Raw genomic sequence first — 13,622 nt, 5'->3', positions numbered from 1 at the left:
GAAGAGCATTAACCCTGTATGTCGAGAAACGTTTTCGTTTCTTGGACTCTATAAATAAGTACTCAACCTTCATTCATTTCTGCACCAATTACTTTCTCTAGCTATTCCGTCTTCTGCAAGTTTCCTTTCTTTCATTTTCTCTCTCTTAGGGTTTCTGTCTAGCTCATCATCTGAAACAATGGAGCAAGTGACCGCCGATCTTCTTAACGGTTCTGATGTCTTTACTGAAACTGCTGATAACAACAATGACAGTTCTAAGACTGTTAGCTTCATCTCTTTGAAGCCACAGATTGTTATCGGAGGTTCAAAAGCTGCTGATGCTATTTCGTTTTACAAATCTGCTTTTGGTGCTGAAGAACTGAAACGTGATCTTCATCCTAAACGCAAAGCTGAACAAGAACTACCTATCATTCTCTCTGCTGAACTCAAAATTGGTTCCTCTGTTTTTCAAGTTTGTGATCAAGTTGATGGATCTGTTGCTCCGTAAGTTCTTTTTCTTCTTCTTTCACTTCATTTTGCTTCAGATCTCTCTTCTTTCACCTTTTTCAGTAATTATTAAGATGATCTACTAGATTTAGTCTCATTTATCACTGTTATTAGTTCAGATTTCTGTATATTACTCTGTTTTCTTCTAATCTTTTACAAAATGCTCTTTAGAATATATTCTTAGCTTCTTTTTTAAGTACTCTTTCTCACTCTAAACTGCCATTATTTTGCTTCAGAAACTCTGTTTTGTAGACTTTATCATCATTTTTACCTATATCATAAATTTGACATCTAAAAGCTTGAAATCTCTTGGTTTGTTCATAGAAGTAGTTAAAAGATCTGTAACTTTTCATCTTTGAGAAGATGATCTTTGTTATTTGGAATCATCTTCAGGTGTTTTTGTTTCATTTGAAATTTTTTGATCCATTATTTTAGTTAGTTATCCAAACAGTCCTTAACCTGGACTTTTTTCTTTTATCCATACTGTCTTTTACCTTTTTAATGATCGATTCGTTTTGTTTGCTACTGTGAACTAACGACCGTTAACTTTTAACGTTGAAACTAGGGTACAAGGAAGCGGGTACACTTTCTGCTTGGAGACTAACGACGTTGACGGTGCCGTTAAGAATGCCGTTAACGCTGGAGGAATTCTCGATGGAGGAGAGATCGTTGAAGGAGAGAATGCGTGCTGTGGCTCTCGTGTTGCTAAGATCAATGATGGATATGGTAACGTTTTCCTCATCTGCTCTAACGGGAAGAAGGTTATTGACGTGGATGCTTAAGATCCGTTAGATCTATCAGTTTCTCTCTCTAACATTAGACTAGTATTTTTACTTTCAGTAGTAGTCTTTTATTTTTCAAAGAAGTTTCTCTCTCTTTAGGAAGGAATGAATGAATGAACTCTCACAGTAGTGATTGAGTCAGTTTGATGGAGTTTTTTAGTAACTTTTTGGTGGGATGTATATTTTGGAAGGTCTGGTCTGGTATTGGAGAAATTAGAACAAAATCTGACTGACATTTGTGGGGGATTCTAAGTATGGATTTAGTTTTATAATCAAAATAGACTTGTTGGTTTATGATCTTATTCAGTTTTTAATGATCTTATTTTGATTAAAGTTTGGAAGTTTCTGGTTTGATTATATCTTTTTCTTTAGCTTGTTTAATGATAAATGTTATGATAATGTTGTGCTTTTATTCTATAATCCACTGAAAAACAATTCTGATGCACATGGAACATTTAGGGAACAACATTTCTGTCCAAATGTTGGAATGTTCATTAATTCCATAGTTTGTTTAGGGTTTTTTTTTCTCTAATTCTCTAGGGGTATCTGTTCAGATATAGAGATATCTTGAAATAGGTTGACATCTTGAACTAGGTAGGGTTGGACTTGTAAAATCATATGATCTGTTCACTTTATCATTTGTCATTTGGGCATATGGTGGAGAGTGGAAACTCTCATTTTTATAGTGTTTATCTAGCATTCTAGCTAGTACTTTATAGTAAATGTGTTTATCTAGTCCTTTGAATTAAGATCAAGTAGTTGTTTAATTTTTATAGTCATGTTGAGTTCTTATAAAAATCCGAACTATAAAAAGACAAACCAATTAGGGGAGCGTCTATAGGTGTCTGCAAATTATTCTTTTCCTTCTTCACGCGCCCAGTCCGAGGGAACACGAACAGCGCCCAGTCCGAGGGCACCCAAACTGTATCTAGTCCATGCGGAGCTTGAACAGCACTGACCCAGGCCAGTTTGATTTAAACTGCTCAATCCTAGTCCTATATGCCAATAATTCCATCATAACACCACAATCTGGCCCTCTATTTAAGCAACCAAACACACTCTTAGCTACCAGCACATCTGCATAGTCCGTGGCGAGCTTGAGCAGCATGAACCCAGGCCAGTTTGAGGCCCTTGAACTGCTCTATCTAAGGCCTATATGTCAATAATTCCATCATAACACCACAATTGGGCCCTCTGTTTAAGCAACCAAACAGACACTTAGCTACCAGCACATCGAAACCTATATGTTACGACGCACGGGGAATCAATCCGTTTGAGTTTCATGTTGAAAACAAAGCTTGGTATCATCAGTGGGGTAGTATTTCCTTTTAGTAATTTAGATTTGAACTCTCTAAATGAAGGGTTGGGTTTACTTCCATGGGATTGTGTTTGTTTTTTTTTTTGTCTAATTGAGGGTTTGATAGTTCATTTATACAGTACCAGTTAGACTTGGGCCCAAGTGTCTAAAGCAGAGACAACCTTGTGCGATCATGGACTACTGGATTCGAAGCCAAATGAGTTGGCTCTAATATCATCATAATACAGAAAGAAGATATTCAACCCACAGAATTTTTGAAGCAACAACTAAGGCCTTGTACTCCCCTTCGACAGAGGATCACGCCAATGCTAGTTGTTTCTTAGATGTCCATGATGAAAGAGTATTACCCCAAAACACACACAAGTCACAAACCATTGGTTGAGTGACGCGTGTCAGGGTATCCAACCCAATCAGTATTAGAGTAAGCAACCCAATGCCAAAACCCAATGCCAAAACCCAATGTAATGCCAGAACCCGATGTTCTTCTCTCATTGGACTTCCCTCGTACTAAATCAATGTTTCTATCTCTCGATCCCATTTTCTCTTTAATTCACTGCTAGTGAATGGTAATTGAAAGAGCATTTTCCTTTGACAACAAATTTTCATCTTCTATTTTTCTACTTTCCCCTTTTTTTGTGGTGGCTTAACAAAGAATGGAACCAAGTCTAAGAGAATGGTTTCTCTTCATCAAAAAAAAATTCTAAGAGAATGGTTGAGGGGATTAAAAAAAGCAGGGGTGTCTATATAATTTCCAAACTCAAACCGTAGGTGTTAGAATTTAGAAATGTTAAATGCACTCTCCACCTTTTTTTATATGCACTCACTCTATTGTAACTATAATGTTTCACAGAGAAGGCCAGTAAAGAATAGGAAGTTTACATAAAGCCCAAAATTCGCTATAATATTTCTTAGAGCATATCCATGGAAGGGTCAATTTTTGAAAAATATTGAGTGCGAGATTTTTGAAGTCTTCGCTAAAAATTCATCTCCAATAGGAGACTACTTGAACCATAATATTGGTCCTTAAAAAAAAAAAAGAACCATAATATTGGGGTAGAAATTAGGATAGTGTTCTTTTGATGATATATACTTGTTCAACGACATACACAAACGAAGTGTTTAGAGACTCACATAAAACCTAGAATAACTATCGTGACCTCTATTTTTTCATATAGGGCAAAAAACAACTAGAGATCTTCAAATAAAACTTGACACATAGGGCGAATGAAGTCCTTTTTTTTTTTTTAAGTTTTAGAACGGATATGCTCTTACCCTGATGTTTCTCAATTCAAGTTTGTTTCAAATCATTCTAACATGTGGAGTTAGAATTGAGATACCAATAGAATTTTTTGTTGACGAGGCTCTTCTTATATCAAATATATAGTGAGCTAACTCACGAAACTCTTCTGCGTGTCAAAATGTGTGAATATTGTCATCCTTAATAATGAGGCGTGTCACCGGTTGAATCATTCAACCTTACATGTCCATATAAATTACATATAGCTAGAACAGAAAGAATATTTAAAAACAACACTGAAAACAAGGAGGAGATTAAACATTATTATAACTTCATTTACTTAGAATATCACAAGAAACTACTTCAAACCACTAGTGACCAGACAAAGATCATAAAGCAAGAAACCCTAATTACAAAAACAAATCCACCAAACATGTGCCATCTCTAGCTAGCTATAGTGCTTGTTTGGTGAAGAATTGCTCAAAAGACACACACAACAAAAAACACACAATAGTAGTACTTGAGGACTTAAAAACATGAAACAAGTTAGATAGTAAACACAATTAAGGAGACATATATAAAATGATGATTAGCTTAATTAATTAGCAAGTAGAAGAGGGAGTTAGATTGCATTTGACAGGAAGTTGCATAGCAAGATCTGGATCAATCCCAAGTGAAGGCAACATGAAGCTATTCTTATAAGAACATAGACAAGTCAAGTCAGCTTTCGATAGAGCCGTGCAGCATTCCGGCGAAGGATCGACAACGGGGGTTGTCGATTTTGTGACTGCTGGTTTACAAGTCATTAAATCATCTTGGCTCATGTTACATAGTGTCATACCACCAACTTGATTGGTTCCAATTACTGCAACTAAAACTAGTGACACAATAGCTAGCTTTGTTAGGGCAATCTCCATCTTAATTTATTTGATCTCTCTCTCTCTCTCTCTCTCTCTGCAACTCTAGAATTATATTTCTTTGTATATGTTTGATTACAATCTAGGGTTCCAATTTATAAGGGCATGCATGAATGGTGAACCACTAGTATGGAGCCCGTGAATGTACATTGGCTGTTATTTTGATGGGTCACGGGTCTTCTTGTAGTTTAATTTGTTGTCAACATCTTTTTACTTTTTTTGTCAAAAGATGTTGATAGAAAAATTTGAGCCACAAAATTGATCAATGTATGACAGGGTGGAATATTCTTTTGGGCCCACTTGTTATATCATCTTTGGATGATGTCGGGTTGATACAATATATGTGACTCCGATTTTGCATTATTGGTCATCTAGTCCTAACTTGTCAACATTTTATAGAGATATAAATTGATTATAGAATCCCTTCAACACACAAAACTTGACAGTCATATGATTGCACTTGTCAAGTTGTCCGCTCTAAAAGGGGAGTCCAAAGTGCAATATTAGAAAAAGTGAGTCTAAGCAGAAACTCAATTATACGAAAGGAGGTCCGAACAACATATCTCCCTGGAAAACAAGAACGGAGAAGCATCACCCTTCTTAGAAGCTTTAAGATATTACAACAATGGTAGATTTAGAAAGAGAGATACAAGAGAGAGAGAGAGGGGTATTTCTGTCCAAGTTTGTGTGCTTGAACTACGTGTGTGGAAACTAACAGGAATCTCACTGATACTCTGTTAGTTGAGGGCTAATCCTAAAGTCCCCTACTTTTTCCGGGACCAGAGTACCCGGACCAAGTTATTAGGCGGTCGAACCCAAGCCCATATCTAATTTCATGGAATAAGCTCAGCCCACCAGTTCCATGAAAACATATTAAAAACTGAACAAATAGTTTCAATTTAATGCATTTTAAGTTTCAGCTTATTTAATTGCTTTTGAGTTACAAAAGTTTAAGTTAATTTAAAGTAAGTTACTGGGAGAAAGAAGATTTAACCAAGTAAGTTTACATCAATATCCAAATTTGCATTCTAATACTAACATGTATTGTTAAGACTTGGAAAATCTTGATTATGATTAATTAGAAAATATAAGGATTAGCTTTAGAGGAGGAAAATAGGATCAACCTGAATTACCTTTCATGGCCAAAGGTAAGTATTTTGTATTATATTTTGTTTATCACATATATAGTGAACCTAAATGATAGAAAATAGGGTTCATCTTACTTATATTCGAAAACTTATAGTTAAAAACATTTTATTATTTGCATTTCTTACAATAGTTAAGAATCGTTTTCAAGGATTTGCAGTATTTTAGACATTTTTGTGTGATTTAATCGTAAATAGTACTGTAACAACAACGTAGAAATAGTTGTTATGATCCACATCGCGATAACAATGAGTCACTCAGGTCAAATATAGAACGAGTTAGGTTGTTTTGAGAAATTGATAACTTTATGTTTTGTCGGATAGTTCACGGAATTTGAGTGTATTGGAAAAACTAAGATATAGTATTAAATGAGTATATAAACAACTGAATAAAAGAAAAACAAAAACATTTATCATCCTACTTATTTTTACATTCATTTATAAAAGGTTTAAAATTTGTCATTAACTTTTAATAGGGCCTGTCAAATTCCAATTGAACTGTAGAATAAGAGGTGAAACTTGGTTGTATGTTAGTCATGGTTGTCAAAATTTGATAATGTCACCACATTTTTGGAGTAGTGTATTTACTCCAAAATTCCAAAAGTCACAAATTTGTCCGAAGTGAAATCTATGATTTATAGAACTTGAATTATTCAAGATATAAATAACGATCCATAAAGTAATCCGTACAACCTTTAGGTATGATCAACGTATTCCACACATGAAAATGAATGAATAGAAAATCATGTTATTTCTACAAAAAAGAAAAGTAGGAAAGTCCGTTTCATGAAAATAATGTTCATTGGTTATTATCCTGTATTTATGACGGTTAATGTGTTTATTCAGTTTTTATTTAGTATTTATGACGGTTAATGTGTTTATTCAGTTTTTATTTATATCTTCGCATTGAATTACTACTACTACCTCTGAATTGAATTTGTGACGTTCTAATTTTTAAATTAAGTATCTAACCACTGCATCAAAATTCTTCATAAAAAAAAAACCACTTTCCTTAATAAAAAAAAAAACCACTGCATCAAAAGACCTAGACTCTTCTATCATTACTTTTCTGGCCCTCATTGAAAAAAATTCTTCTTTTTTTGACCAATTTATTCTCCAGATTCCCATAACTCCCTCCAGTGAACAAATAATAAACCTTTCTATCTCTACTTGTTGTTACACAGGCATATCTGCAGGGAGGATCATTTTTGTTCTTCTTACTTTTATCACTGTTGGAACCATACTATGTACCTCTCTCTCTCTCTCTCTCTCTCTCTCTCTCTCTCTCTCTCTCTCTCTCTCTCTCTGACTTTAAACCTTTTATGTTTTCATTTTCAAATTTTTGTCTAAAAGTTTACTTGTAATTTGCTTCTGAAGTTTAAGTCATTTAGGATTAGTGAATCACCATATACTAGGGTTTGAATTTTGAGTAGTCATTTGAGGACATTTTCACATGTTTGGAAATTTTAAACCTTGCCATGTTTTTGTAATGTTTTATGTTTTTAAAGGTGTTATGCTAGTTGAATTTTGCCTTCTTATCTACAATTGCTTTATGAAATTGTTCAATTTTGTAGATCAAACCCTAACCTAGGGTTTAAGTCACAGAGGGCCATTTGTGGGCCGATTTTAGAGAATAGTCCCACATGGAAAAATAGTAATTGAGGAACCAAGAATATTTTGTGAAGCTACTCTCCACTCACTCCCAATTGATTGAATTGGATGACCAGAAATTTAACGGAAACCAACTAGCGAAAATGTAGCAGAATTATGTTCAAGGGTTATTTAGAGTTCTAAAGAGGGTATCTAAAATTTTCTAGCCTTACTAGCAATTGTTTTTGTAACCAACATATGGCTGCCTAAATGCATGGTTAAAACCTCTGTAAACACATTGACACATTGAGCTGAGGCTTAAATCCCACTTCCTCTTATCCCTCCCTTCATCTGAGACAATGTTGGAGCTGAAATCTATATTGGCTTGCGTCGGACGTCTAACCGGACTTTGTCCAGCATGATCTTGCAAGGGCAATAACAATAAAGTTCCGTATAAAAGTTTTCTTAAGTTGTATGACTTGGGTAACTAAAAAAATGATTTGAGATCTGACTATGCATAGCTTCTAAAATAACAAAAAGAGCCTATGACAAGACAAATATAAAACAAGATAGTTTTGTGTAACAATCCAACTAGAACTAATATTGGGATCTGCAGGTGCTTTATTTCAGTTGGCATTTATACAAAGATTGGAAGAGTCGTCAGGTAGATTTCTTTATATTCCAAATACGTATTTTTGTTATTTTAGATTAATTTTTTTTTTGTAATGCTTCATATTGTCATATGTGTTATTTTTATCAGGCCTTCGTCGTCGAGCCAATGAGGAAGGGACTGACATACTCCGAACTGAGTTTGTATGTTCTTGCTGGCTACTTTATGTCGACAAACTGGTTCTTCGTTCCGATTATAGTATTTCTGTTACATCCGGTTTATGTCATTGAGTTCCTAACATAGAAGAATAGTAAAGTAAAAAAACGCAAGATTTCTTGATTGACTAGCAAAGCTCTACTTGAATTTTAACTAACACATTTGTCTTGTACTCTAATTCTTTTGCTAATGTAGGTCAAATCTGAAATAATCAGCTGGTCACCAATTATTATTGTCTTTCGTAATTTTATGAGTGAGAAGGTACGATCGGTGGACATTTGCTTATGTCAAAATTATCTCTTTTGTGTCCTGCTTTGGTTTGATAATGCAATACTTGATTGTATAGTTCTGCATATGAAATATTAGTATCAAGAACTTAAAGGATTTCAATATTGGATCATTTCTCTTATGCCTTGACATTATTGATTAGGTAGCGTCGTAATGAAACTTGATGACCCTTGCAGGAATGTGATTATATAAGGGAACTTGCTGAGCCTCGACTCGAGGCATCATCTGTGATCGACAGGAACACCGGGAAGGCATGTATTCCTAACTTAGATGGGTTTGGGTGGTATTGGGTTGTTCACGAATATGAATCTGATTCATGTAAATTCACCTTGAACTGTCTAGGATCTTGAAACTTAGGGATCTAAGTAAACTAGCATCAATTTTACACCAAGCTGCATATTTGGGCCTTAGTATCTGATTTGTCTTTTACGTTATTTGTTTTCAGTCAGTTAAGAATGAAGTTAGGACAAGTTATGGTATGTGGTTGAATCCTGAGGAGTGGAAGCATCCTATTGTACAGGTTTGTTTTATGTCGTATCTTTTCAGTTTCTTCGTAATATTCCTCTTTCAGCCCTCTAACTTCATTTCATTATCTCTTCTGAACCGACCGTTTCTTGTATTATGATCAGATTGAATATAAGGGAGTTAACAATTAACCGATTTGATTTTCGAAGTATGATTAGATTTATTGTCTGTCTCTTGGGTTTTCTACACAGGCAATCGAAAAACGAATAGCTGTTTATTCCCGTGTGCCGATAGAACATGGAGAACCCATGCACGTTTTGAGGTTGAGCTCCTAAATTATTCTTGTGAATTTCTCTTAATAATCTCAAAAGACTAGTTTGTTCCATTATCAAAGCTAATATCTCCTAAACAGGTACGAAAAGAAACAATATTACATGCCACACTATGACTATTTCGGTAAGCATGTAAGTTCTTGTCTCTACTTGTTCTAATGTTGTATACTTTTTCTTCAGATCTTCGTAACCATGCCAAATACAGTTTATTTAGGTTCTAGCTTGATCTTGTTTTAAGAAATTGATTTTATTTTGGGTGCAGCTTGATAAATATCAGCCCGGAGGTCAGCGTATCGCAACGATGCTCATGTATCTGAATGACAATGTCGAAGGGGGAGAAACATACTTTCCTGAGGTTCGTATATACATGTCTGACTTAAATGGGTCCAAAGTAGTACCGAATCAGACATTTTCATCTATTCAACTCCGACAAGCCAGAAACTGAAAAAACACACAAGTCCAAATCTGTAACGCCCCAAGCCTTAGCAGTTATCAATATTGTCTTCGCTTTAACCACCTCACACAGGTAAGGGGTTTTGTTCTTGGCGAAGGCACCACAAGCCTACCCAAAAGGACTGGGCTATAGGTGTACGCTCAAGCTTAGTAATACCGAGGCCTTTTGGGTAGGCATGTGGTGCCTTCGCCAAGAACAAAACCCCGTACCTGTGTGAGGTGGTTAAAGCGGGGACAATATCGATATCTGCTAAGGCTTGGGGCGTTACAAAGTGGTATCAGAGCCGAGGACGGCTCTTCGCTGAGGGTGGGGGATTGTAATAGTCCCACATTGCTCGCAAGAGTGTCCAGAGACTAGGCTATAGGTGGACGCTCAAGCTTAGTAAGTACTGAGGCCTTTTGGGTAGGCTTGTGGTGCCTTCGCCAAGAACAAAATCCCGTACCTGTGTTAGGTGGTCAAAGCGGGGACAATATCGATAACTGCTAAGGCTTGGGGCGTTACAAAATCTGACTAAACGCAAATCAGACCGCGAGCCAGATTTCTTATTCTATTTCTTCTTAAAAATGATTCATCAAATTTGCAGCATACAAATTTTATCAGAGCATGTTGTTGATTATGTTAGGCTGTGAATTGAACTTGATTTCAGGCTGGAAATGAAAATTGTAGCTGTGGCGGGGAGACGGCAGTAGGAATATCTGTAAAACCAATTAAAGGAGATGCAGTGCTTTTCTGGGGCGTGGTTTGTTCTTCATTCCTTCCTTTACTGAGATATTTCTGAGCAGGGGTGTAAATGGATACTTAATTGTTACCTAGAAGTCTAAAACTGACCGAGTCAGATCTGAAATCAGAGTCGAGATCTACGTTGATTTGTGTTAGATTTCATAATGTTTATTTTTGTCCAACTCCTGATGTCTGAAACATCTAAATAGACAAATCAGTTTGGGACAGCGAGAAAAAAAAAAAACAAACACCACCTTTGTACGAGTCTTTCTTCATCTATATGGGACTATTCTCGCACCACTACGCCAGATTGAATCTGGACATGGGTACATTGGTATCGAAGTTTGGAACCGAGGAGTGGCGAGGACCAGAATTAGGTCGCAAAACGTACTTTGATATTTTTCGTTATTTTGGATATTCTTGTGACTTAGAACCGGCCAAATATTAGCAGACTTATCTGTTATAGCTTGTGGATGCTTCTGAATAGAACTGAAACCGGAACTAGCCCATTGACACCCTTGGATAGTTGGATTCGAGAAAAAGAGAAAACCATTCTAGGATGTTTTAGTGTTTCTTTCGTGCTTAATTTTTTTTTTCGGACAGTGATAGCAGCTTGTTATTATTTGGTTTCAGGGATTCGATGGGAAATCAGATCCAAAGAGCTTACATGGAGGATGTGATGTATTGGAAGGGGTTAAGTGGACTGCTACAAAATGGCTGACACAAAAACCTTACCATTTATATGTTGAGGATGATTATCTAAAAGAACATAACATCACTATAGATCCTTAATTTATATTATGACCAATCTATCACGCCATCACTTAACAAGGTCGAAAAATTATGTATTACTGAGACTACAATATATTTGATCGATTTATTGTATAAGAAATAAAGGAGCTTAAACTTTGCTCATTCAATTACTTTTCAGAAAGACAAAAATTTGATTTTTAGAGATATTGTGCAACAACCCCTTCTATCTGATCGAAAATGATTTCTTGATCCTGAAATCGATGTTTAGGTAAGAATTTAGAGATCAACAATGCTACTTGGCTTTAGCAATTTTCTTTATTCTGACTATTATTTGTCATTTGATTCAGGGAAAAGATACTTAATACAACAGAATTAGTGACTTGGATTTGCAAAAATGCATTTCATGCACAGTGTCCCAATCATCTCTGATACACTCACAAAAGATTGATACCATGTTCTTTGTCGGTGATATTATATGTAGTTTGTCGTGATTCGCGCCTAATATATCAAAATCATTAGAAATATGCAAGTGCAACTTGCGAAAATATTGTTTAACTTTAGTAGTTCTTATTTGATCTCCAAATTGTATACTTACCCACTAAATCTGATTTGGTAAAGAAGAAAATAACCACTTAAATATGTTATTCAAGTAAAAGGCCAGAGTACATACACCTTCAAGCTAAAAAAATCTTGTCAAGTCAACCACCCAAGTAAGTTAAGGGATTTAGAGACCATGCAAGTTAATGGAATGATATTGTTTATGTCTGTAAGTTATTATTACACAAGATATGAATTGATAATGTAGCCACAAATATAACTATAATAAAGTCTTAACGGAAAATCAAATGATATTGCTAAGGCTGGTTTCTTTTTTGCATAATTGTTAAGACCTTTTGTTGCACAGTTTTTCGTGGATTCCAGTAGATAACATATAATTGAGATGAGTTATGTACTTTTTGTTGTTATGCAGGATATAAATGGAGTTTTGAGAAGATATGAAATATTCTTGATGAAGATTTAGGGTCATCATGTTGGTTTTTTTTTGTTGAGGAATTTAGTAGATATTGAAGTGCACATTTTTACATGTTTGGTATCTTTGAAAACAATTTAAATGTTTTTATAGTGTCTTACATTTTGAGATCTTTTCTTTTAATAATAATTAATATTGATTCAATTGAATGGATATGAATTTTGTTGCTTTTAGCGTTTTTGAAAGAATAAACGTTAAGGGTTAGGTCTGCCAATAAAAACAGGTTGAAAAAAAATTAGAACATTAGTGACGGTAAAGCCGTAAGTAATGTATTATTAGCAGCGGTGACCAAAGCGTAGGTAATATGTAGTTCAACAGCTCTTTGGTTTTTCTTACGACTAAAATTTAGGGAGTCGTTGGGGACATTTAAAATTTAAAAACGGAATTCTATCAAAAAACTGTTGCTAATGTTCAACACATCAGCGACGGTGCTAAAACCGTTGTTAATTCGTTGGTAATAGTATCACCTACGCCACTTTAGCGACGAACATAATTGCGTCCGTAATAGTTTTACTTGCTTTTAGTGACGATTTCAGACCGACACTAATACCCAATTTTTCTTTGTGTGCAGTAAGTGGCATAAGATTTTTTCCAGAGCCTGTTTGATTTCTCTATTCTCTGGCATCTTTTTTTGTCATCTTTTTTTTCTCTGTATAATAGCCAATATCATTAGGAGATCTAGGTGTTGTATAGTCTAACATGATTTTACTTGGTTGTGGTACCAAGAGTAAATGAGAGGGAATCAATTGAAAACTTCAACTTAATTATTTTTTTAAATGAAAACCGTTGATCCAAGCGTACTTTTGTAGTTATAAAAAAGGCATAGACAATGTTGTGTCCATGTGTTGGAACAAGTTGTACTTAAAATAAAGAAATTTATTTATGTTTTCTTTTTAATACAAGATTACACTGCAAATAGTTTTTTCAGCTTGGAGGTTAGCGACGGCTTCGTGGCAATGTCTGGGTTTTATCACTAGGAAGCTTATGTTTTATGCAAATATGATATACCACACAAACTAATTGATCCAAACAAAGTAACAAACTTATTTTATTTAAAAAACAATCGTATTAATATTGAAAAGCTACGTCAACATAAAGGCCAAGTATTTTACCGACACGATACAACAATTAACAGATAGTTTTAATCTTCACTTATGGTATTTTTCTAATAAAACAAGTCTAACGTTAACTTTAATTTGTCGTATTATAGATCTAACTTATTAGAGTATTATAGATCTAACTTATTGGAGTACTAATCAAAATTGAAAAGGTAAACATA

At 34.9% G+C, this 13,622-nt stretch overlaps 3 protein-coding genes across 3 annotated transcripts; 2 read left to right on the top strand and 1 right to left on the bottom strand.

The window, feature by feature from the left end:
- Positions 1–1,562, top strand: LOC147559897 (Lactoylglutathione lyase / glyoxalase I family protein). Its single transcript, XM_086661854.1, has 2 exons — positions 1–483; positions 1,052–1,562. Exons 1-2 carry the CDS (start codon positions 179–181, stop codon positions 1,266–1,268), a joined length of 522 nt encoding a protein of 173 aa, XP_086517980.1. The 5' UTR covers positions 1–178; the 3' UTR covers positions 1,269–1,562.
- A 2,863-nt stretch (positions 1,563–4,425) lies between these two features.
- Positions 4,426–4,740, bottom strand: LOC147559896 (putative lipid-transfer protein DIR1). The gene has a single exon (XM_086659229.1). It carries the CDS (start codon positions 4,738–4,740, stop codon positions 4,426–4,428), a length of 315 nt encoding a protein of 104 aa, XP_086515355.1.
- A 3,209-nt stretch (positions 4,741–7,949) lies between these two features.
- LOC147559895 (prolyl 4-hydroxylase 1-like) lies at positions 7,950–11,480 on the top strand. Its single transcript, XM_086659228.1, has 11 exons — positions 7,950–7,958; positions 8,049–8,139; positions 8,236–8,288; positions 8,497–8,562; positions 8,766–8,840; positions 9,035–9,109; positions 9,306–9,376; positions 9,467–9,518; positions 9,649–9,741; positions 10,487–10,579; positions 11,194–11,480. Exons 1-11 carry the CDS (start codon positions 7,950–7,952, stop codon positions 11,350–11,352), a joined length of 837 nt encoding a protein of 278 aa, XP_086515354.1. The 3' UTR covers positions 11,353–11,480.
- Positions 11,481–13,622: the final 2,142 nt, after the last annotated feature.

This window comes from Eschscholzia californica, unplaced genomic scaffold (genome assembly GCF_041429995.1).
Source record: "Eschscholzia californica isolate CP2 unplaced genomic scaffold, dmEscCali1.0.p SCAF_2, whole genome shotgun sequence".
Classification (NCBI taxonomy): Eukaryota; Viridiplantae; Streptophyta; class Magnoliopsida; order Ranunculales; family Papaveraceae; genus Eschscholzia; species Eschscholzia californica.
The sequence above is the reverse complement of the archived record's forward strand: the minus strand, read 5'-3'. Positions and strand labels throughout refer to the sequence as shown.

Bases quoted from the DNA above. Each gene is read 5' to 3' on its own strand.
- LOC147559897 (XM_086661854.1), top strand. From the start codon at position 179: ATGGAGCAAGTGACCGCCGATCTTCTTAACGGTTCTGATGTCTTTACT. The intron at 484-1,051 runs GTAAGTTCTTTT...CGTTGAAACTAG, and splicing joins GTTGATGGATCTGTTGCTCC to GGTACAAGGAAGCGGGTACA.
- LOC147559896 (XM_086659229.1), bottom strand. From the start codon at position 4,740: ATGGAGATTGCCCTAACAAAGCTAGCTATTGTGTCACTAGTTTTAGTT.
- LOC147559895 (XM_086659228.1), top strand. The intron at 8,289-8,496 runs GTATGTTCTTGC...TTGCTAATGTAG, and splicing joins ACATACTCCGAACTGAGTTT to GTCAAATCTGAAATAATCAG. The intron at 8,841-9,034 runs GCATGTATTCCT...ATTTGTTTTCAG, and splicing joins TCGACAGGAACACCGGGAAG to TCAGTTAAGAATGAAGTTAG.